The following is a 21,446-nucleotide window of genomic DNA, read 5'->3' as shown; positions in this document are numbered from 1 at the left end:
TGTAAATTACATCACAGGGCATGGTTGAGTCATAGCTTTATAAAACTCATACAGTGGTATCTTGAATCACAGGTTTCATTCCGTGACCAATCTCGCAACTCAATTTAATCACATAGCCAATAGAGTTCCAAAATGACAATCTGTTCCAGCTTTCAAACCCAGCACAATTTTCTTGTGTTATTTTAGTCAAGACAACTAGGATTTGTGTTGTATAAAAACACAATAAAATATGAGCTGAAGTCAAGCTGGCCCAACTGGGCCGGTTAGTTTCTGTGCAAGTTTGGGCACGAGTTGTGGTCGACATTAGCGCAGAGCGAAGGTTCTCAAAATGGAGCGCACTTTTTGTCTGACAGGTGCTGTTGCATTAGGCTCAACTTGTTTGCGGTCTAAAAAAAAAATCAACAGGGTGTCAGCTATAGTAAGGTGAGCTACATCCACTCAGAACTCTGCTCTGGCACATCACATTTGGATACCATGATTCTGGTCAATACGACACTGGTGTCAGAACAGAAGATAAGAATGTTCAGAAACAGATTCGCTCATCCCAAAAGCCATTTTCTATACATTAGGGTCATTAGAGTTGGCTGGAATCTATCACGTCTGACATTGGGGGAGAGGTGAGATACATTAGTCGCCAATCAATCGCAATGAATATAAAGACACATAGCCATTCACATCGATGCACATTTTCATTTACAGTCTAAAGTGAACCACAAACATCCAGTTACATTTTCCCCAGGGTCCAACCTTAATGGTGGCCCGATGGTCCGGGCCACCATGTGACTGTGTGGGGCTACCCCGCAGTTCCCTGATGCTGACCCAACCAGGCCAGTACAGATTTAATAAATAAACTGGCTGAAATCAACACATTTTTGCTTTTTTAATATGTAATATGAAGTTTTATCCACCTAAATTGGTCAATCCTCTTTGCTCTTTTTACCCATTCTGCACATTACATCACCCCAAGTCAATGTGCATTGTGCGCCACTTACTCACCTGCATTTTGGCCACATGATTTTGTTTTTCTCAGTGTTTTCTTAATACATTTAGTCAAGTCCACAAGTCTACATTCTTTACCATTTTATTCACAGGTAGGCTTATAGCCTATGCACGGCTATTTTCTTTTAAGTGGCTGCCTCGATTGCCCACTGACTGCATTTTGGCCACTAAGACTACACACTTATCTACTTCATCCAATGGTAGGCTGAAATATATATATTTAAAATTTCATTAACAATTGTTTTCAATCACAGTATCTATATATTGGGGAATGGGAGAGTGTTGATATTTTTTGGGGCCACCTTGCTCGCCGGTATTTGTGTGCATTTTGGCTGCTGAGACGACATATTTCAACAGGTACTGTAGGTCAAAGTCTCTAACCAAATTGTGCACATTTGCACACAGTGGTTTGGACATTGTGGCATAAAAAATATTGAAACTCTTCTTTAATCCTTTAATGGCATCAGAGAAGCTTTAAGATTGTTCATTAATCCTATACCTTATGAACATCTTCCTGTATAATAAAAAGTACCAGCGTATGGAACATACCACAGTTTCAACTGACCAGTCGACACTCTTACTCCACTCCTAAACCGAGCGCTTTAAAATTTTAGACGGCGTAATACAGTACTCAGTAAACATCACTAGACAGCAGACACTCATGTGATCAGAAGCCAACATGCTTGTTTGATGTCCCACTCACTGGCAGCACAATGGCAGGCTGGTAAATATAGGTCATGCAAATAGATCTGTCTGTCCGGTAAGCAGTGAAAGGCTAGAGACACCACAAACGGCATCCATTATCTATGCTTCCTGCATGATTCATGAGAGAGCCAGTGAGACCGATATAGCCTCAAATGCATACATCGGGGCCGCGAGCCAAATGGGGGTGGGGGGGGGGGGAAGGAATCTTGATGATAGACCAAGGTTGGGCAAACTTTTGAGCGCAGGGTCTACATTTAATTTTGGACTTTCCCTATACAGTATCTGCCTTGGAAAAATGATGCCATTCCGCCAACGGGAAATGATAATGAAGTTTATAGCTCAACAGCTTCCACTCATCTCGCTCATTATTTGGGGTTTCCAAAAAAAATTTTCGAAAATGTGTTAGCGCTGCAAAGTTGCTGACAATAGTTCAGATGGTTTTAGTATGAGCATTAGTAAACAATAGCAACTCATTTTCCATTTACAGATACTTAATATAACTTATTCATGAGCACATTTTTAAAAAATACTTTACTCGTCATTCCAGTTCATTGTGAAAAATCAACAACAACATTGCTGGACTGTGACAGGATTGTATAAATGCCGATTGTCAATTGGCGCTAATGAAATATTTGCAATCGTGCACAGAACGATGTTCAGGATGCCAGCTCAAAGACAGTTAACTGGACCTCTTTAACTTAACTGACGACCCCTGCTGTACACCAAACCAGAATTGATTAATTCATTGATTAAGGGTTGTTTCCCCTCAAATGTGTTGATTCTTTGTTCGTGAGTCTAGCAGGTTGCAATTGTCTATTGTTGTCATGGCTAATATGGCACCAGGAAGGAGAAGAAAGACAACGGCAATCAAGCAAGAGCATTGAAACCAAAAGGCTCGCTCGCTATTGTATTCATATCAAGCAAACCTCTCCTATAAAATGGAACTTCAGATCGTATTTCCATTCTATTTGCGCCTGCAGAGCTACGAGGAGGCCACAGAGCTACGAGGAAGTGTGAGTTGCTACGCATTGCAGAGCGGAAAGAAGGAGCAGCAACAGCAAAGTCAACATTTCTCTCGTGTGAAGCTTTCCCACATTTGAAAGTAAAGAACAGAGCGAAACATGGTGGCAGCGCATGTGTAGAAATTGGCAACGTGAAGAGGGGGTTGGACGAAACGCTAGCTCGTTAGCACGGAAGCTAACCGCGGACGTTAGCACGGAAGCTTGTTTGTTTGTTTGTTTGTTTGTTTATTGAACATAAAACATATATACAGTAATAATTTGACAGAAAATAAGGTAGATAAAAAAAGTAAAAAGAAAGAAATCAATCTTCATTCAACACAGTTATTATGTTCAAGGGAGTAGGAAGAAGTAAAAAACTTATCTAGTCCTACCCTAGGAAGCTAATTGCGAAAAGTCGCTACGCAGCTGGAACCCATCACCAGAGACCAACCAGCCGAACGCCAGCGAGCGTGAGGGAGCCGCAACCCCACTTGCCACGTTAGAAACACCCAGCAGCAAGCCCACTGGACACGTCACAAACTAGCATACAACTGGCTAGCAACGAGATCCGACAAAATGCCACCCAAACAGAAGCAAGACACAAAGCAGGATGAGGATTTCCTGACCCTCACTCAAGTAAACGAATTACTCCAGCAACAAAAAGAGCTTTTTACGGCGCTCTTGCAACAACAACAGGAAAATTTCAAAGGATTTGTCAAGATGATAATAGACTCAACAAACTCACGACTTGACACTTTTACCAGGGAAGTCCAAGAAATAAAAACCAGCATATAACTCATAGGCAGCGGGGCGTCAATAAGAGGCGACTGCATATTGACTGGCGGCTACCTCCATCATTCAGATAAAAATAGACTCTGCTTCACCTCTCGGGGCTAAAAATAAAACCAGGCCTCGGCAATCAACAAATCCCATCAAGTGACCCTTCTTGTAACCTCCTCTCGAGCGAGGGCCACGGCGTGTTTACCAAACACACAGATTTGACAACTCATTTCACGCTTTGATTACTCCGAGCTGCTTTTATTGAAGAGGATCTCGCAGCTGGTTGGTCCAACCAAAATATTCACCATCAGATCACCACGGAGGCAAAAGAAGCAATCCGTGTCAAATAGTTTCTTGCTTGCATGGTTAAAAAAGCAATTTATCAATGCGTGCATATTTGTGGCCATGCCCTCTGCCCTCCACAGATCATCAAACACCTGCCACTGTGTTTGTACATGAAATCATAAAAGAGCAGTTTACACGCGAGGGTGTTTCTTGAAAAAGGGACTGAAAGGTTTCAATAGACAAACGAGCCAAATATTGAGGAACTTGAACTTGGAGGGTGAAGTCAGAGGCCATCCCAGGGTGGTGACATATTGCACAGCAACAACGGAATGTCAGGTGGTGGACTGGGAGGGTGTGAGGGAAAACCCGTATTCTTCAAGGTAACAGCCAAAGGCAGCAGAGTGAAAGTCGAGTCAAAGTTCAGGAAGGGACAGGAACCTCCAACGTGGAACACCATCCTGCCAATAACCCTGGTTGACTTTGGATTTTTTTTTTTTTAATCTCATCGCAAATAAAGTATCAAGAATAATCGGATCATAAAAACATTATTAGCAGTAGGTAAAAACAATTTAAATTTAAAAATTTAGTGAAGCGCATAATAAGGCATATTTGTCACTAGGGCTGAAAGGATTCGAGTAACTTGAATTATTTGATTACCAAAAAAAAAAAAACCGATCAATGGAAGATAATTTACAGGAATAAGGCTTGGCTACGCCACACATCATTAACTCATTCACTCCCAAAGACGTTTTTAAATGTTTTTTCAGACTTGGTCCAGAATTGGCTGGTATTGAATGAGTTAATAGGTTATTTGGTAGCCAAAGTTAAATGCTGCAAAATTACAGGAAGGGCAAGACTCATTATCATCTTACTCGAATGGATGGGACAATGAGTAGAATACTCCATTCTAAAAAATATTCGCTTGATGCAGCCTTACTTGTGACAGATTGTCACACAGGGGTAAAAATGGAAACATGGAATAACATATCATCCATTTTCTATACCGCTTGTCCTCTCTGGGCTCATACTTGAGCCTATCCTAACCAAACGCTATTTTTGAGGTTCATTAAAACATTTTTTTTATAATCATGGACATCAATTATTCGTTGATTTTCATGAATCGTAGGCCGGCCTGGGCCCGATCTTGCATTATGATCACTCACGTTCACACTCTGCAGTGCCACCCAAAATGCCTATTTTGTCCCAAAATTGTGGTTGAATTTCAAACTTGACCACTTAAAGACCGTACGACAATGCTAACGTGACTTACTTGATTCATGCACAAATTTACGAGTTTTCAAGTTACAAGCCAGTGCTGCATTAATTTTTTTGCTTTTGAGAGACAAATTTAAAAAAGGTATGCGCAAACTTCAGCTATAACGCCGCTAGATGTTGGCAAAAAATATGGGTCACATAGTGAGTTACACCGAACCGCTTCCCACTAGAGTTCACTAGGATTTCACGACGTGGCAACAACAAGCAACAGGTACCACTTGAATGAATCGTACTGGTGAACTTTGAGTTACGAATTCACCCAAGTTAGCCTGTCAACGACAAGAATCATTAAGCTTGAGTTAGCTTTAGCATTTTTTTTTTTTTTTGTTATTTGAACTTAAACCTGAAACCTGTTATTATTCTGAGCGCCTGTTTGTTTTTCGGTGAAACCGCTTAATGTTTAAATTGTTGAGATGACTTTGCGAGTTCTCGTTCCCTCCGCTTTGCGGTTGTTTAATGAGCTGCAGGGGCCTCTGTGACCGCAGTAACTCACAAAAGAACAATCGCAACGTGATGTGGTGACTGGTAAGAAAAATTGCAACATTGCATCAAACGCAGAAACAAACCATATACTGTCGTGATATAACGTGTACAGGTTTGGTTAAAAGGCAACACGAAAGGCATTCAAGTGCATCCATCAGCGCACTTGTCTTGTACGTTAGTGAATACACATTTTGCTTCTGCGCTTGGGTACAATGTTTCTTCATCCATAATACATGGATCCCTTTCTCCATGATTGATCCACTCTGAAAATATACCCTGGGGTTCGATGCGCGCACTGTTTCAGATGGAAAGCTTGAACAGTGGCACCGCGGGGAGGTTCGTAAGGCGTTTAAAAAAAAAATGGGAACACCGAAAGAAGAAAATCTCTATATCGGAGACAGGCCACCGGTTGATCCGAGTGGAAGTATGGACAGCAGCGGGGCAGAAGGCCTTTGGCGGCCATACCATCCATTGTCTGCCTTAACAAAAAAACTGACTGTCTATATTTGTTCGGCAATGGTGTTGGGTGACGGGGCGTCCATTCAATGGCTATACTGTTCAAAACTCATCCAACCTGAAAAGCACAACTCAAAGCAAACATCAAACAGTTGTTTAAAGCGGATTCATATTTAGAACCGGTTTTTGGAGTGATTGCGGATAAGTTCTCAGGGACAGTTAATCAGCTTCAATCTGAGAAACGGAATGTTTGTTCTGTTCTGATTGTTCTTGATTGACCAACCAAGAGACTGCAGTGTGCCGAGCTCCATTGTGCTCTGAATCGCGTATGAAAAATGTCGGATCGGTTGTGAGGAATCATGTTGTGACTCTCTGGAGAAAAGACTCGCAAAAGGATCAAACTGATCTTTTCTTGCAATGTAAAACACTTTTCGCCCTGGATTGAGACCTTTATGTGAGGATCATAGTCCAATCTGTAAAGACTGTCTCGTAGAAAGGAAATAAATGAATACACATCCAAAGAATTGTGTTTCTACGATGACACAAATGTCTATGTAACTGAAAACCTAAGCTATTGCAGTGGTAAAATCCTAATTACAGGTCATAAAAACACACTTGTAAGCCATAAATATAAGGTAGTCAAATTAAAATCATTAAGTACGGCTCTCTTCAACTTCTTTATTGTTCACTGCTCAAAACCTGATATCTCAGGACCCCAGATTCCAAAAACATGCATGGCAGGCTGATTGAACACTCGAAATTGTCCCTCGGTGTGAGTTTGAGCGTGAATGGTTGTTCGTCTATGTGTGTCCTGTGATTGGCTGGCAACCAGTGCAGAGTGTCCCCCACCTACTGTCCAAAGACGGCTGGGATACAATACAATAAAGGCTCCAGCACCCCCCACGACCCTTGTGAGGATAAAGCGGTTCAGAAAATGGATGGATGGAGAGAGAGAGAGAGAGAGATTTATGCAAAAAAGACTGGTTAGAAAAAAAGTACACATTCAACTCCTGCACTTAAGTATGAAAAAAAGAAACACAAATAAAAATACAGACTGAAATGTACTTTCGTACAAAAGTCAAAGGTGAAATTGATTTTTTTACTGACATAATGCCCATAATGACAAGGGGAAAGAAAACCGCCAAACAGCCCAAATCACGCCACACACTACGCGCGAACCTTGGCAATATGTTATTAAAAGAGGGAGAGAACTTTGGAATCTGGCATTCCACAAATAATTCTGGTAGTGGAGAACATCAAACAATTCTCTTAAATAAGTCAATGGTGGGTAGCAGGTAACAGTCAACGATTCGTGTTTAGGGGCCATACGCTCACAGGCAGTTCCTACTGGCAGAGGCGGTTACAGAGCTGTGGAACATTTAGCCTCATACACCGACTGGCAGAGCGAGTGGGAGGAGGAAGTCAGAGCCGCTGCAAGTGGGGGAGAGATAAGCCAGCTTCCTGAAGCTCATTCAAACGCAGTGTGTGTGTGTGTGTGTGTGCGTGTATAGAAATATGTGGTGAGTATGTGTGAGAAACGGAATGCTTCTCCAGGCATTTGTACTTTTCCACACTTCACCGAAATTCTCCCGTGCCCACTTGAAGTTTTAAACTTCTTCCACCCACTCTGCTTCACCCGCTGTGCAGCGCTCTCCTCCCCCAGTGAGGCTTTTTATGGTCAGGTGAGCAGGGACGCAGTCGGGGGGAGAAAAACCAGGGACGGTTTTAGTGAGATGGCGATTTTCTTGTGGTTCTCTGTCCTTAAAAAAAAAAAAGGTTCAAAGCATTGTGGATCGCACACTTTACCTGGTCGCGTGAAAAAAAATCCACATCACCCATTTAAAAGAAATGCCATCAATCCCTTGTGAGTGTCCTCATTTTGTATTTGTGTCTTTGACTGTTTCTCCTCTTCAATAATTCAAAAATGAATTGGTGACTGTGGCATAGAGTACTGAATGGTTCCATTTTTTTCTTCACTTCACTTCACTTGAGTGGGGGATTTATTGTCCATCCATCCATCCATTTTCCGATCTGCTTGATCCTCACAAGGGTCGCGGGGGGTGCTGGAGCCTATCCCAGCTGTCTTCGGGCTATAGGCAGGGGACAACCCGGAGAAAACCAACGCAGGCTAGGGGAGAGCATGCAAACTCCACACAGGCAGGCTGGAGCTGGGCCCACGACCTCTGCACTGTGAGGTTGACACCTCTAACCACTGGACAACCGGCCCACCAGGGTTTATTGTGAAGCTCACAATTCTAAATTTGTCTTGCAGCACAAAGGAAAAACATACACTCACACAAAAAAACAAAAACAAATGACAATTAAAAATATTGGGAAAAGAAATGGGGGGAAAAAACGACTGTATTTGGTGAGAAACCTTGGATTATTGATGATGGCGGCACACAACATCCCTGGAGTGAATGAGATTGATTTTTGTGTCATGTTTTGCAGATGCCATCAATAACTTGATTGATTGACTGTCAAATGATGACATGCCAACCAATCACCAATGTTGCATAAAATGAAAAATATCTGCCGATCCTATCCAGCGATCACATCTGTATTCAGTCTTCCAAAAAAAAACACCCATGTGGAACATACTCTGAAAATTATTGGAATGCTAAACAAAATTGGAATGAAAGTACACATGGATAAACAGTGACCGAGTTGATGACCTTGAAGCTGCATCTTTGCATGGAAGTCTCAAGCCGTGCAACAGGGGGCTACTTCCCAGTGGCAAATGGGTCCATGCGGACAAAAATAGCTGCAAAGCGCAAGCGCGCCTCTCGATATGACGCTGCCATTCACACTCTTACGACGTCGAGACACATGCACAACTTGGGCGTACATTTAGAGGCCCAGTGGCATAAAACCCCTTTCTTGTTTAATCCTCGTTACATCTCACTCCTCCACCAGTGAGCACAAACCAATGAGAGGCCCCAGCCCTGGTGTGCGCAGGCTATGTTGCTTTCTTTCCTTCAGCTGTTGTCCTCAATGACTTGGGCAGATTTCCAGCACTGCCTCCACGGTTGCAGGGAAGGAATCAAGGCCAGCTTTAACTCAGCTAAGGGGTCATTTCTGTGATATAGTTTTCAATGAAAACCAACAATGTTGCTTTTGCAACATTTTAGAGCAGGGGTGTCAAAACTCATTTCTTGTCGTGGGCCACTTCGGAGTTATGGCGCAAAATTTCAACGTTATTTATTACCCATGACAATTTGACATTTCGGTACAGATTTCAGCAAGAATTATGAAAGTTGACACAAATGATTTGCTCCTGTGGGCCACATAAAATGACGCGGATCTGGCCCCGGGCCTTGACTTTGACACCTGTGTTTTCGAGCCTAAAAATGAAAATATTCCGAAAAGGGTCTTAAAGTGTTCTAAGCAACAACACAAAATGGGCACCCATTGTAAGGGTTTCTTCTTGGCATTGATGGAGTGCAAGAACTCATTTGTTTTGTTTTTTCCCAAGAAAATGAACTTACCCGCATGTCAATCAAAATCTACAAATGAACAGGCTTACTCAACTCAACCCTCATGATCCAGAAAAGTGCTGTTCATTCTGCTTTGTTGAAGGAGCCTGATGCATTTCTGCCATTGGTAACAACAGCCACTTGTCCCAGCCGCCATGTTTTTGGGGGGGCTCACATTTTGGTAACTCCTTATGCGCCAAAAACAAACTGTCAATGGTTCTTGTTCGGGGGGGGGGGGGGGGGGGGAATGAAGTGCTACTGTTTGTCTACTTTCGATTTGAGATCAGCGATGGGAGCAGCTTTGTGAAACTTTTTGTAGTTGCAACTCAGTTTGAAATATGTCATTGCTGATATAGCCTCGAAGGAGACTAGGCACAAAGGCTTGCTTTTAAATTCTTTGAACATGTAATTTGCTTTCTAATTCATCTGAACGTCATGATTTCCTAGTTTTTACCCCCAAGTGACCTCTCTGATGGAGAACGACCCGATGGAAGCGCTATTAAGTGATGACTACCATCTACTGGTGAACTGTGTTATTACAACTTAAAACTGATCATGGAAACATTTTTATAATTTTTCAAAAATTAAATCGAGGGACCAATGAGGGTGCGGGCCCGCATGGGACCCGGCGGCTGCCAGTTGCCGATTCCTGCCCTTCGGAGATGGTCCAGCTGAAGTAATTTCAGCACTTAACCGTGTGCTTCACTATAACTTCTGGTGGGGATTGTTCTCGAAAAATAATGTTTCTTGAAGATAACAAGCCACAATAAACGGAAGGAAAAATCAAAACACAGTAATCCTTTGATGCTGGTTGAAATGAGGTCGAGTGAGGTACGTGGACAGCTGGCATCATACATTACGACAGATGTCCTAAAATTGGCTAAACTGCTAATTAGTATGAGCTTAAAGGTGACTTAGTAGGTTCTACTGTACCTCACTTCTAAAACAAAGATTATTCGGTTTCTTCTGCCAAGATGAAGAAATGAATCGGTCTACTGCAACCAGCAGATGCCTACTCTTAGCATTCCTCAAATTCTAAAGTCACATTTTCTCCAATGAAGAATCCACCAAATATGCTATTAGATAAGAGCCGACAGGACAAGCAGCTGCGGTGCAAGCGTGTCGTGTTTCATTCCAAAATGACTTTTTCTGGCAGGCATATACTGTATATTACAGTGGTTTATACAGCAATGGTTTTGCAATGTTCTTATTTGTACATCGATCCACTTACTATACCACTCATCTTATTCAGGGTTCGCCTACTTGGTTAAAAGGCAGCGAACTGATCCCGCACTCTCAAAATGAAAGCGCAACCAAAACAGAAAATGAAGTGAAAACGAATCGAATCTATTTAAAAATAATAATAAGAAAAGGATCCAGTGTTTGCTAATGAACAATGAGTGTAAAAAGAGGAACTTGGGAAGACAGGTCGGTGGAATGTGGACCAGCCCAACGTCTTGGTGGGAAGGCTGAAGATTCAAGACACGTGTTCTTTTCACTAGCAAAGAAAAGTTGGACGCTTTGTTCTATGTGGTGGGGTTTAACTTCAAAACAGTACAAACAATCAAGGCTGCAGAATGCAAGAGGTGGCAGGCAGTGGACTGTGAAATCCTACAGTGAGGTGTTTTCTACCATGAGCTGGGCCACTGATCCTGTGGACTCTACGGGCAGGCTGGTTATAAATAGCCAAACAATCAGCCATTCCCTGCAAAGCGTGTGTGTGTGTGTGTGTGTGCGCGCGCGCCTCCTTTCAAGAAATGTTTTGCCCCAATGAAGACCTTGGAGCAGGGATAGGTAACTTAAATGCTAGAGGGGTCCACAATTTTTCATCAGCGCAACTGGGGTTAACAAAAATGCATATTTTAAGTACCCACAATCCATCCATCCATCCATTCATTTTATAGAATGAAAATATAGAAAATATAGACTCTTAATCTATTTCCTTTTTCTTAAGACATTTCTCAATATACTGTATGTATAAAAGATCCAGTATTCAATAACGAAGGGTTTGAATCAAACTACAAAATAACCTCACACTATTTTTGTTTTCCAGTGCAAAAGGCCCTCTTGCAAAACAAAAATACAATTAAAAAAAAAAAACCATTTCAACGATGGCACAAAACCGCTGAAAAGAAAATCAAAATTAAGTACAAGAATGAATTTTGTACATTTTTTTTCACAAAAATCACCTCACTCAAAATATTCATATTCTTCAGGTTCTATGTTTGTCCTTTATGTCTTTTCAAATCCGTCAAAAATTACTCACACTGTTGTATAGGGCAACTAAGCATATCTGCCATCTAGTTACAGTGGAACCGCAAAAAAAAATCATATACTTAACTCTAATTATATGTAAAGCTAAAAAAAAACACACAACAAAGAAAATATATGTTTTATATAGAATTTAAAAGCATGTGAAAAAAAATTCAATGAATAAGTGAAGTACTTGGGGGTCCAATTTAGTAGTAGTAGTTATATATACTGTATATATTTACATATACATTTTATTTTAATTAATTAAGAGGCCACTCAGAGTGTGGTTCACCAATTGTCTGTCCATGACTTGGAGGAACAGTGTTGCGATGTCATAATATCCCAGCCACATCCTACTGCAAAGTAAAGTGACTTTGACAGGATGCAGGTGAGCTTCTTGCACACACAATTCACTCTCAAACACTGAGCACAAACACGAACCTGTGACATCAAACCTAAAAATACATGTTAGAATCATGCAGGTAGTTTGGACTCCTCGATTAGCTTTTGTTTCGGAACGTTCCCACTCAAGCTGAGATTCAGGGACAATAACAGATCCTACTGATTACCCACTGCAGGTATGCCCAGCACAGAATTTAACTTCACTTCCTTCCAACTGGAGAGAATTGCGCTTAGTTCAGTGCAACATTCTCAGCATCGTCACCGAAACGCCAGAAAGAATGCAGAAAGTCAGTTGCTATGATACAGTCGGCATGCGAGTCCTCAACAGCGCATGAAGAGTGGGGAGACAACCTTTAAACAATGGATCTTTCTTTACTAAATGACTTTGCACTTTCACAGGCATCTCCAGTCAAGCACTGTACTCTCGGGTTTCGCTTTGAGACCAACACAAGTGGAGAGAGCGGTTAGGCAGTGGAGCATACGCAAAAGACAGAACCTGATAACATTTCATCGAGTGATAAGCGAGTCATCCTTACAAAAGATCGCATCATACTGATGTCATGCTCCCTTGTGCTTCATGGGTGTGTCGCCACAAAAACACGGGGTTTGGTCCATCTCACAGCAGAGTTGAAATGAACACGTCTTCACCAAAGATGATGTCGTTTCATTGGCTACAGATTGTTAAGAATGTCGTGTCCGATGAATTGCGAGAATTAATCATACGGGTAAGAATGGAGTGTCCTATTAGGATGTAATCAGCAGTGGCATTGTTGATCCACTCACGTCCATTCGTTCTGTGTGCTCGTATCATTCTGCTGTCCAATTTTTTTTCCCCCCTGCACCCTTTGGTCTTGATTAGGGGTTGCAAGTGAGATATTGCCAATGCCAGTTGAGTTTGAGCCAGAGGTGGAGTACACCCAGGACTGGCCGGCAGTCAATCATAAGGCACGTATAGTACCGAAAAATGAACACATATGAGCCATCTTGATTCTTTACATATGAGCCATTAAAACACCGTGCTGCCTTATTATAAAAATCCATTTTCAAATTCATATTAAAAAAAAGACAATTTCGAAGAATCTGAATTTTATTTTTTTTGTAAGACTTCACCTATTGTGACTATTTTTTGTTTTGTTTTAATTTTTGTAACCAGCAACGGATTCAGAGCAAAGATTTGTTCATACAGGATGCAATATGAACAAATCTTTGCTATGGATATGAAGGGTCAGAAACTGTTATGGTAAAACATGATCCAAATTTACACATTTGGTAATAATTTAAAACCAGCAGGTTAAGATGCCTGCCCCCCTGGTTTGTATTTCCAATATTGTGTCAGTAGTAGCTCATTTTGTAAACACTTGAGCATGTTTTGTGTGAAAACAGGGTTTGAGAGAGAAAACACTCGACTTTGAGGTCCCATTGTGATTTTGGCAAGACTTGAAGGTGGTCTGAACTGTTGTGTAGTGTTTTTTTTTTTTGTTTTGTGTAGATGCAGTTGTGACAAGTGCAGAGTACCAGAAGTGAGGTTCTCTGCTGCTGCATCATTTAAGATGAACACGCAGGAGCGTAACAAAAGTAGCAGGGTGCTTATTTACCAACAAAGAAAATAAAGCAGAGAGGGTGTGGGCGTCTTACAGTTGGTAAATTGCTGGTTGGACTCCTTTTTCCGGCAATTTTCAGACACAAATCTATTTCAAATGTCATTAAGTTGTAGCCACAAAGAATGTTTCATTGTGGTCTACCTGTAATGGGTTTTTTTTTTTTTGAGGACTCAATGGCAGATACCCCTCCGCTGACAATCAATACAGAGCGAACTGGCCAGATTTGCAGACGACAGGTTGCCGTTAAGGCTGGTCAATACTGGGACAAGCTACTAACTTGGAGCTGAAAAAAAACAAAAAAAAACCCCCTCAGTCGACACAGAATGACCTTCTGCTACCGTGAAGGTCATTCTGCCCAAATTGGGCTCACACACTTCAACAGAGGTACAAGTGATGGTGCAAAGTCACGCTGATGAATATTCATGTGCTCTCATCTATATTATACACAACGTCTTCGAATTATTTGAGCCGTTGGCTGAGTGAAAGCAAAACAAAAGCTGTTGAACGGATACGTGTACGCCTTTTGTCAGCACTCCTGTATATAAAATATCACAGAACATTCTCAGTTAGGATTTACCGCATCATCTACTCAACAACAAGAAGCCACAACAACAGGCATACAATTAACAATTTTGTCTCCATTTTGATTCCCATCACCAAAATTCCGGTGACCTCGCAGAATTATTTGAGTCTACTCAGCTACAGTATGACACTAAGAGCATGATACGGTGATTGTGTCATAATCCGTGTACTGTAAGGTCGATTACTTTTGAACTGAAGTAGATCATTCAAAATAAACCAGTAAATGTAACAAATGAAATATTTACATATTTACAATGTTCAAATCCATCCATCCATTTTTTGAACCGCTTTATCCTCACAAGGGCGCTGGGGGCTATACCAGCTGTCTTTGGACAGTCGGCGGGGGACACCCTGAACCGGTGGTCAGCCAATCACAGGGCACACATAGACGAACAACCATCCGCGCTCACAATCACACCTAGGGACAATTTAGAGTGTTCAGTCAGCCTGCCATGCATGTTTTTGGATGTGGGAGGAAACCGGAGTACCCGGAGAAAACCCACGCAGGCCCAGGAAGGATCGATCCCGCGACCTGTACACTGTGAGCTCGACGCACTGCAATATTCAAATCCAAACACAAAAAACAACTATTAGTCTTAAAAGACTTCCACAATCAAATTTGTACAAGAAATAGCACAGTCATCTACGTAACATTCCTTAGCTAATCAATCAGGGCTAATGCATTTGTGTTACTACCTAGCCCTTCACCATGGTTGGCTCCTCCCACATGGCCGATTCATCATCGTCATCATCATCTATGGTTGACAGTCACACTGGGAGCCATCAAGACTCAATCACATAACAACACAATCCTCCGAGGAACTGCTGGTAATTGTTTGGTACTGCGTAAGGCTTGTCGTCATGCACCCTGATGACGACTCCTGCTCTTCCAGGGTGAAGCACCCATCTTTGTGTTGATTGCGCCACATAATAAATCATAACAACAGCAGTCGCCCGCACCACTCCCGTAGCAAGAGCTGAGGGGAAAGAAGCCAATTGTCAGTATAAGACTACCCAGAGGGCCACCAATTAAATTCAAGCGGAGAAAAACTTTGACTGGACTCTAGGGCTTTAAAATGAAATCAGAGGTCCCAAGTCAGGTACTTTAGAGATATAAACAAGAACAGAGGGTCGTCCCCACGTGGATTAAAAAAAAAATGTTTTTAACTATATGTCTCCGATATCTGCAACTGGTTACTTTCATTGAAATTAATTTGGAGAGTCAGTACAGACCAACAAAACATTATAAAATCCATCCATTCATTTTCTCTACTGCTTGTCCTTCTGAGTGTCGCGGCTGTGTCCGAGCTAGTCGTCACGAAGTTGGTGAGGGGCAGGGTTGGACTGGTTGCCAGTCAATCACAGCCACACATGTACTGTAGAAAAAATAAGCATTCACTCTTACGTCCTTTTCACCCTGCACTTAGCAGGGCGCAGCGTACGGACACCATAGAATGGAGCGTTGCTGGTCGGTGCATCCTGGCAGGAGGGCTTCGGCTGCCACAGCAAGCCGCCTCAGATCTTTAAAAATTCTAATCGAGAGCATTGTCGCTGTGATGTCAGACAAGTACCTCCAATAGGAGTGGGAATGGCAAAGTGCTATTTTGGCAGACTTATTTTACAGGGAATGTCTTTGTCGCCTGAGCTTTGGGACACACCAGAGAAGACATGTCGTGCCATTTTTAAGAAGCACTTGTACAAAAGGGTGATTTCATGTGTTCAGTGAAACTAAATTAGAGCATCGTATATATGTGTCACTAAATTAACAGTCAAAACCTAAATGGCGCCCAAAGATTTCTCCAGCCAGAAATTAGGGGGAACATGAACATCAGTGCCAACGAGATCAGCCCCACCCATTAGACTGAGCTGATCGGGTGATGGGGCAACCAAGATATATTTTGCTGTCCGTGGCAGGCAAAGATATAATATAAATTATCATTTAAAACCTAATCCCGCCCTTCCCACAATATAAATTTTGGTCTGCCTTAATGCTAACTGCCTCAAATGTCATGCGAGGAAATCACTTCGAGGATGCCTGCTTGCTCAAATAACCTCCCTGGCTAGCAAATGTGGACGACTATCAGATCAGGGAATGTCACCGAGGCTGGATAGCCCTTCAGCGCAGTGATAAGGAATGCTGAAAATTAGGATATTTCGACACATATGAATGCACTTGACTACTTTTCGCTGACAATGACAGAAAAGAATAGGAAACAGTCGTGGTTGGTTCTCCAAACTATGCAGGCAAAGTGGCCAACCACCTGGTGGAAAAGGCAGCGACAATAATGGCAACAAAAGACAGATTGTTGCAATGCGACAAAAGACGACTACTGTGACAAAGTGCAAAATGTCACATAAACAGATGACTGACTGCACAGTTGGTTAGCAGGCAATGAGCGCATGAGAAATAGTGTTGTCACCTATAAGGCTCCATTCTAAGGACAGATGCACATGATCACTCAAATGGAATTTAAGGGTTGGGCTTGTGTGAAAGGCTTTGCCCATGCTAAAACAAATAAAAGGGACTAAAACTGGTCCAAACATTCTGTTTTGCCAGTCTGTGTGGCGAGTGCAAGTTCTTTCTATTCTCATGTTGTGCAGGTACTTCCATATTCCAAAAATGTACTGTACGTTAAGATGAAAGAGTCAAATGTAAATGGTTGCCTGTCTCTTTGTGTCAGCTTGATGACTGACAGGTGATAAGTTCAGTCTTGATGTCTTTCCCAGGGACATATGAGATAGGCTCTTGACCTTCTCTTGACCCTGGACAGGATTAATATGTGGCAGTTGATCGGTGTCTGATCCAAGACATATCTCATCAACATTACTGGCCCTGATTAATCTGGAAAATTCCCATACGATTTTAGAGGTGACACACTATAGCATAGGGGTTAAAGTCAAGGCCCGGGGGCCAGATCTGGACCACTACATCATTTTATGTGGCCCGCGAAAGCAAATCAAGCATGTCAAGTTCCGTGATTCTTGCTAAAGTCTGAACCAAAATTTCAAATTGTCATATATAATCCATCATAACATGATATTGCAAGCATTTTCTCCTTACCAACCCCTTATTACATTAATGTAAACAATGTTTCAACAAGTCATTACTCTTGACTTCCGATTTTAAAACTAGTTATCCATCAATTTGTTGTGTGCCGTGTATGTAATATGGGGAGGTGATTAAACATATACGGTTTCACAAAATTCACCATCAATTCACCTCCAAGGGAAACCGTAACTACAATGTGGCCCGCAACAAAAATGAGTTTGACACCCTTGCACTTACAGTCTTTTGTGATTGGTCAATCCAACGCTGTCAACCATGGAGGGCACAAAAAGTGTACCACAAAACATCTCCGTGACATTAAAAGTATAATTTTCATCATATGACCTTCTTCATTATATTCCTACTCATTTTTTTAATGTGTTTTTTTTCCTTTTGAATCCCTACTCTACTACACATGGACATTTTTATTTCTACTCAGTGAGCATCACTTATCCAGGTTTGCTGATTGTATGATTACAGATGGGGTATTCAATTAAAAATTTCAAAGGTCCAGAAGGTTTCACCATTTACTGCAAAAACAGAAGGAAGTGTGTCCACCCGTTTTACCGAATGCAGAAGTTGGTTGCACATAAACCAGATTAACCTGCTTCTCTTCCAGTAGACCGATTCACATTTCTGTACAATCTGGTAAATTCGGTCTTGCCGGTATACCCAAAATGTAGAAGGGGGGAGGGGGGGTGTCACCACCTTTTTTGAATCTGAGAGCTACTTCCTAGGTACTAATATCTGCACAGTGCTCGTTGGTGACGCCTGATCTAGACTATCGCAAAATACAAAATATAGAAGTGCTAGAGGTGGCTCACAAAACTTACAAAGCTTCAGCATTTTCAGTTGAAAAGGCACCACACGAGTTCTCAATCTAAAAAGAACTCCGGGTAGTTGCTCACTTAAAAATACCACCTATGAAAGCAAAGTGTGGTTTAGTGGGCATCAGAGGCAGTAAGCCACAGAGGAAGAAGCGGATGTGTAAGCGGTACAATTTCAAGGATTCTTCTTGAATCAACCCTGTCGGGTCAATATCTTCAAGCGCAAGACCAGAGAGTCAGTCAAGGTTTATGACGAGTGGATGAAGACAGGCCAATGTCTGACAACATTACGAGCCAGCTCGGAATGAGGCTCTGTCACATTGAGCATATCATTCATGAGCCCTGCACTTGAGGCTTTATTTAAAGTAAGAGGAATGGCATCACACTCCTATAAAAAGGGAGAGGTGGCGGCGGAAGTACAGTACATCGAGGAAGAAGTGCACAGAAGCCTCATTAAGCGCCACGTAACTTACAAATTGCAATGGACAGCCTCGTCGTCCGAGCTGCATCGTAAGGATCTGATCCGCTCAAAATGAAGACGTCTCATGCCACACGACATCGGCAACACCCATTGGTTAACATTTGGGCATTTCAGCATGACTAAATAGATGCTAACAGATAGCCTGTGTGTAATGTGTATTTCCCATTATATTGCATCTCTCTATTAAGATAGTGGAGGTTATATACTCTTTGTTTTATGTTTAGTTTGACAGTAACCTTCAGCTGAATGGCAATAAACAGCTTTAAACCTCTTTCTTAAGAATATTTACTACTGATGTCTGCCAAACGGGTGCTTGTTGGGAAGTGAGTTGAGTCACCTGTCACCGAGTTAGTTGCAAGTCAAAGCAAAGAATCGGCCAAGGTCACTCGTACCTCAAGGCACCACTGTAAGATAGCATGTGACTTTTGTCCTTATTAGCTGTATTTCCTCAAACTATACAATCATGTGGCAATGACAAATCTGTTCATCCACTGAGCAAGGAGGAGTGTTTTACATAACGTCAATGACTGTGCTTGCTCTTGTTAGGTTCGGAACCCAAAATGAGTTGCTTGGAAAAAAAAAGGCATATACCTGTATGTATTTTGGTATAAATTCAGTGTTCTGGATTCTTTATTATTAAAGTGTGTTCATTTAATGGCAATATGTGATGGTTTCAGAGAGGAATTAAATTAGGCGTTGAACAGAAAAAAATTGAGGAAACTTTGGTTAGGTCCGATTTTCTTTTAAAAATAGACTAAAAGTGAAACTTTTCACAATGTATTACAGGATTACCGGTACCTACATTAAGCAAAAGACACTTGAAATGTTATTTCTCTTTTTACATATTTTATATGTAAAAGTGCATTTGTAAGAAGATGAATATATAATTTTAAAAAAAAGCATGTTGACATGACAAACATTTAAATGCTTACGACGCAATCGCCGCTACTCCAGGCTACTCGAGTCTCACATTTCAGCATTGAATGCATTAACTCACATAGCTATAATGAAAACAATACTGTAAGTGCTACACGTAATAAATTGGCATTTGCTTTAAAATAGCCTTGGATTGAAACAGGTTTCACACTGGTTTCATTTAAATTTCGTTTCAGAACATCAGATTTGGTCATGTGTCACCTTACAGGCAATTACAAGTGGACAACCAGTGGCCTCACGTGAATATGTAAATGAGATGTAACTAGTTAAGTCAGATTATAAAGTGTACGGCTCGGAAAAACGTGATTGGGGGCTCATGGTGGGGGGGGAATCAAACGGGCTGTGCGAAAAAGACAAAAGGCATGACTGTAGTTGCAATCAGGCTAACGTCAATGATGGTATGTTAAAGCTCAAATGTTGACCAATGCTCATCACATAAATCCGATGTTGTAATCAGTTTTTTTGCACATATTTGGCAGTGGCTAGCCATGCGCATCTTTCTGATAGCCTTGTGATCACACATAGCTAGCGAGCCGCGGCGTCATTTGCAGTCTGGGCTGCATTTTTTCACCCAAAACACGAACGATTGCGAGTCGTACCTGGTCGAGAGGGAGGTTGATAATGTCGCTGATGGGCTGCAGCAAAGTGGATCCGGTGCACGATGCCGTGCTTTGGGTAGCCATGCTTGGATGGTGGACGTGTAAGTCGTTTTTCTCCTTCTTTCCTTCCTTCCTCTCCCTCGGTTGCGTTCCGATTCCCTCGGCTGCCGCAATGATAAATAAACCGCCACAGCTGCCACTGCCACCGCCGGTGCTGCTGCTGCTGCCGCTGTGTCTGGAAGAGCGGGTGTCATCCAGGGCGCACATCCAGACAAAGAGAAGAAAAGTAAAGCGAGAGCAAAACCACCTTCTCCGTTTCTTTTCTTTCAACAGCACCAGAAATGTCCTTTCAATTAGTTTGTTGAGTCATTTTACAGGTAAGCATGTTATTTCTCATCTTGGTGGTGTAATTTACCAAATGCGATACAACCAGTATTAATTTGAAGTGTAAACAAATCCAAAACGCGTTTAACATGCATGGCCGTCTGGAACATCCGTGGAAACCTTATGTTTTTTTCCCGTAATGAACACAAGACTTAATTCTAAGGCATGGGGACACTAACTTACTCCTAAACGCGTCTTAACACAGAATTTATGCCGTAATGGCAACCTATTAGATAATAAATACGACGACAGTAGAAGTAGGGGTAAACCTCTTGGCAGCAGCGTATCTTCGGCGGCAGTAAAATGGAGCGAGTCGATGGGAAAGCTTCCAGTGATTTGGAGAAAGTGAAATTTCGACAGCCAATCACGGTAAAGAAAAGAAGGACATGTACTTGAGTTACAGGCCTCCGGGCAAATTGGGATCTGCTCAGAAATTTTGCAGAACCCGCCTACATTTCTTCTGCTCTTCGGGAAGTGTGACGTAAAAAATGGGACGGGATTTTACATCTGGTCCAGCTGCAGCGGTTCTTTCAATATGTCAATTTATCTGACATCATTAGATTAATAATAAGAATAACCAACGTAAATGATCGCTTTAAATAACGTGTGCACATAAATTAAAAGAAATATATCTAAAAGAACACGTAATTGGATACAAACGTACATTATTGGAGGGTTTTTTTTGACTGTTTTAAAATTTTTAGCTGCATATCGTTTTAATCCCATTATTTTAGTTGTTTAAATGTACGTCACGGCGTACGACTGGTCAGCACATCCGCCTCACAGTCATGGGTTTGATTCCGGACTTCCTGCGTGGTGTTTGCATGTTCTTTCCGTGCCTGCGTGGGTTTTTTTCTGGTTTCCTCTCACATTCC

General features: G+C 41.8%; 1 protein-coding gene across 3 annotated transcripts in view; it reads right to left on the bottom strand.

Annotated features, from left to right (window-relative positions):
• mboat2a (membrane bound O-acyltransferase domain containing 2a) overlaps positions 1-20,895 on the bottom strand; it is a 46,012-nt gene extending 25,117 nt beyond the window's left edge. For 2 of the 3 annotated variants that reach the window (XR_015102640.1, XM_086126838.1), the window contains exon 1: positions 20,188-20,454. Coding sequence is in view for 2 of the 3 variants with exons in the window: in XM_086126838.1 (XP_085982964.1) it covers positions 20,188-20,454 (267 nt within the window). In the remaining variant the exon portion in view is untranslated. Of the gene's footprint in view, positions 1-20,187; positions 20,455-20,840 lie in introns of those variants that run through there. The other variant, XM_086126839.1, reaches the window with a different exon arrangement.
• Positions 20,896-21,446: the final 551 nt, after the last annotated feature.

Source organism: Hippocampus guttulatus, chromosome 13 (genome assembly GCF_054856545.1).
Source record: "Hippocampus guttulatus isolate MCC_2025c chromosome 13, RoL_Hgut_1.0, whole genome shotgun sequence".
Taxonomy (NCBI): Eukaryota; Metazoa; Chordata; class Actinopteri; order Syngnathiformes; family Syngnathidae; genus Hippocampus; species Hippocampus guttulatus.
This window is presented reverse-complemented; position numbering and strand designations above follow the sequence as displayed.